Source organism: Myotis davidii, unplaced genomic scaffold (assembly GCF_000327345.1).
Source record: "Myotis davidii unplaced genomic scaffold, ASM32734v1 scaffold1637, whole genome shotgun sequence".
NCBI lineage: Eukaryota > Metazoa > Chordata > Mammalia > Chiroptera > Vespertilionidae > Myotis > Myotis davidii.
This window is the reverse complement of record NW_006288267.1, coordinates 301214-304220: the sequence shown is the minus strand read 5'-3', so window position 1 is coordinate 304220 and position 3007 is coordinate 301214. Positions and strand designations below refer to the sequence as shown.

Genomic DNA, 3007 nt, shown 5'->3' with positions numbered 1-3007 from the left:
TCTGGCCAGCGCCTCAATTCCATTTTCAATAGCTTCAATAAGAATAAAATATTTAGGAATTAATTCAACCAAGTAGTTGCAATACTTATACACTGAAAACTACAAAATATTACTGGAATTAAAGTAGACCTAAATGAATGGAATGACATTCTGCGTTCATGATATTTTCAAGATGGCAATAGTACCCAAAGTGATCTGCATATCCAATGCAATCCCTATGGAAAGCTCAATGACTTCTTTCTTTCTTTTTGGCAGAAATTTATATGGAATTGCAAGGGACAAATTTGAGACAGAGCAAAAATAATTTTGAAAAAGAAAAACAAAGTTGGAATATTCACACCTCCCAATTTCAAAGCATACTACAAAGCTATAGTAATCAAAACTATGGAATTGACAGAAAGACAGACATATATTCTAAAAATGAAAAAGCTACAGCTAACATCATATTCAATGATGAAAGATTGAAAGACCAGGAACAAGATAGTAAGGGAAGGCCACGCGGCTCCGAGAGCCTGGCAGCCTGAGGTCTTCCTTCACACTAAGGTTTCCACTTTTCGCCCCTTTTCATCCATCTTCAGACGTGACTTTTGACATTTTATTACCTGAGATCTGCACGTGTCTTACAATCCGCCGTGTGTACTCTTACTTTTATTTTTAAGCAATACACGAGTCCTCGGAAACAACGCTATCTTTGATTCCACGAAAGTGCATTTACATTTCTAGTCATGTGTTTGTATCTGATATTTGATGTCTGCCTTCCCCCACTATACCCCTCGCAGGGTGCGAGCATAGGTGCTTAATGATTGTTGACCAAATAAATGAGCGAATGGGAGAAACTACTTTTTTAAAAAAATTGAGCCCTGGCTCTGACACTTGCTAGCAGTTTGAAAGAGGAAAGGCCACGCACCTCGTTCAAGCTCCGTGTTCCCGGTTCACACACCGGCTGTAATCCCAGCGGGTAGCAGGCACGAGGCTCCCCAGGGAAGGATCCGCAAGGCCGTGCGCCCAGGGCCTGCGAACTCGCTCCTGAAAACTCCAACCCAATAAAAAGGCAGGAACAGGCATTGGGTTATTAAAACCCTTTATTATCAATGTATAAATTCAGATATAAAGGGGACGTGAGGGGAAGGGAAAAGATCTGCTAGCGAAGAAGCGGCTTACAATCTTAAAAAGCGCTATTTGATAAACTGCAGCTAACAAAGCGGGAAGAATTGGGGGCGCGGGGTCAGTGGTCACAGTGTCCTGCTGTGCCTCTGGCTTTCAATGGTTCTTTCACCCGCCGGTTTCTGCAGAGGGCAGAAAGGAAAAAAGACATTAGAAATCAGAAATCAAAAGTATGCGACCCATTCCTCTTTTTCTTGCAGGCCTGCTCCAGGGATTCAGACCCTTATGGACAAGGATAGCTTCTCTGCATGTGCACCTCCCCTCAGTATCAACCACCTCTGGGCACAGGGTCTGTCCCTGGAGCGGGGACCTTGCCAGCAGCCACCACCCCTCCGCCCAGCTTCCCAGAGCTCGCAGCGCGTCCGCCCGGCTGGTCTCTCTGGGCTCCCCCGCTCCCGCGATGCAATCCGGAGCACCGGCGGCCCGCCGCGGGGTTGCAAGAGGAAAGCCGGGTAAGTTACAGGCGCCCAGGGCTTGTCACACTGGACGCCAGGAGCATTTATATCAAGACGCTGCCTCGCCCTTCGCACGCACGTCCCCAAACATCTCTGGCGCCTGATGCTGGCGGAGAGACTAAGCAAACTCACCTAGAGGACCCCTGGGAGCCTTGGGTTCCAGTCCTATTGTCTTCCTCCACAGGTCCCCCTCCCAAACCACCTAATGGCTTCCTAAAGTTTCTAGAACAAAATCCGCCTTCTGACCAATCATCCTTTCTTTGACCTAGAGAGACGCTATGATTATCTGGCTTCTGCCCTCCTCTCTGATCGAGTTGTGTACACGCCCCACGCCCTCCGCCTTTCCATCCTCTTGACCCGCCATTCATTTTGCCGCATTCTTGGCACTTGAGAGTTCCTCTGTCTCTAGCGGCTATCCCTCCCGCGCCCCCATCAGTCAGGTTCCCAGAGCACTCTCCGATAGCCAGCCCCTCCTAGTCACACTTCATTCTTAGCCATCACATTGGTTTTACAAACTCATTCCTAGAATACATTGTTACAGTGTTTAAAGTCTGTTTCCTAGACTGTAAGCTCTATGAGGGCAGGGCTCCTGTTTTGTTTCCTTCAGTTCTGTGCCCTACCTAGAAGGGGTCTGATCACACAATAGGCTCTCAGTTAAAGGGGGGAAGGAAGGGAGGGAGGGAAGTGGAGGGGAGGCGGGAAGGAAGGGCGTGTGTGCTTGGCTTACAAATCTTGGCTTTGGTTATAAAGGGTCACTCAGTTTTCATTTGTCTGGGGCCCAATTAAATCATTGAATTCTCTTCTGCTGCTCCCAACTCTTGCTCCTGCGACTGGGTCCTCGTCCTCTGCAGAGTCTGGGACTTACACATCAATTGGAGGAGCGAGAGGGTGGGCAGGTTAAAGGAGCTCTCCCTCCCGCTGGTGCCCGAGGCGCTGCACTCAGGCTGCCCTGAGGCCCAGCGAGCCTAGTGCCCAGTTCTGAGCTCATCGGGTAGATTTCAGTATTTCCAAAGCCAATGTTTCCTTTAAATATCCGTGCTCACTTCGTATATTGCTTCATATACATGTTTTTTAAAAATATACTTTTATTGATTTTTTACAGAAAGGAAGGGGGAGGGATAGAGAGCTAGAAACATCGATGACAGGGAAACATCCATCGATCAGCTGAAACATCATCAGCTGCCTCGCCTCCTGCATGCCCCCCACTGGGGATGTGCTTGCAACCAAGGTACATGCCCTTGACCGGAATCGAACCTCGGACCCTTGAGTCCGCAGACCGAAGCTATATCCACCGAGCCAAACCGGTTTTGGCCATATACGTGTGTTTTCCTAAGATGGTTCCCCTTCAGGAAAAAGGTTGGAGCTGGCGCTTTAGGCGGGCAGGCGGG

General features: G+C 48.6%; 1 protein-coding gene across 1 annotated transcript in view; it reads right to left on the bottom strand.

Moving 5' to 3' along the window:
* Positions 1–1064: 1064 nt before the first annotated feature.
* The window catches only part of LOC102766057 (cyclin-dependent kinase 4 inhibitor B-like), a 28375-nt gene continuing 26432 nt past the window's right edge, over positions 1065–3007 (bottom strand). Inside the window, exon 3 of the mRNA XM_006760210.2 lies at positions 1065–1286. Within this exon, the coding sequence (XP_006760273.2) occupies positions 1273–1286 (14 nt within the window). The 3' untranslated portion in view covers positions 1065–1272. The remainder of the gene's footprint in view (positions 1287–3007) is intronic.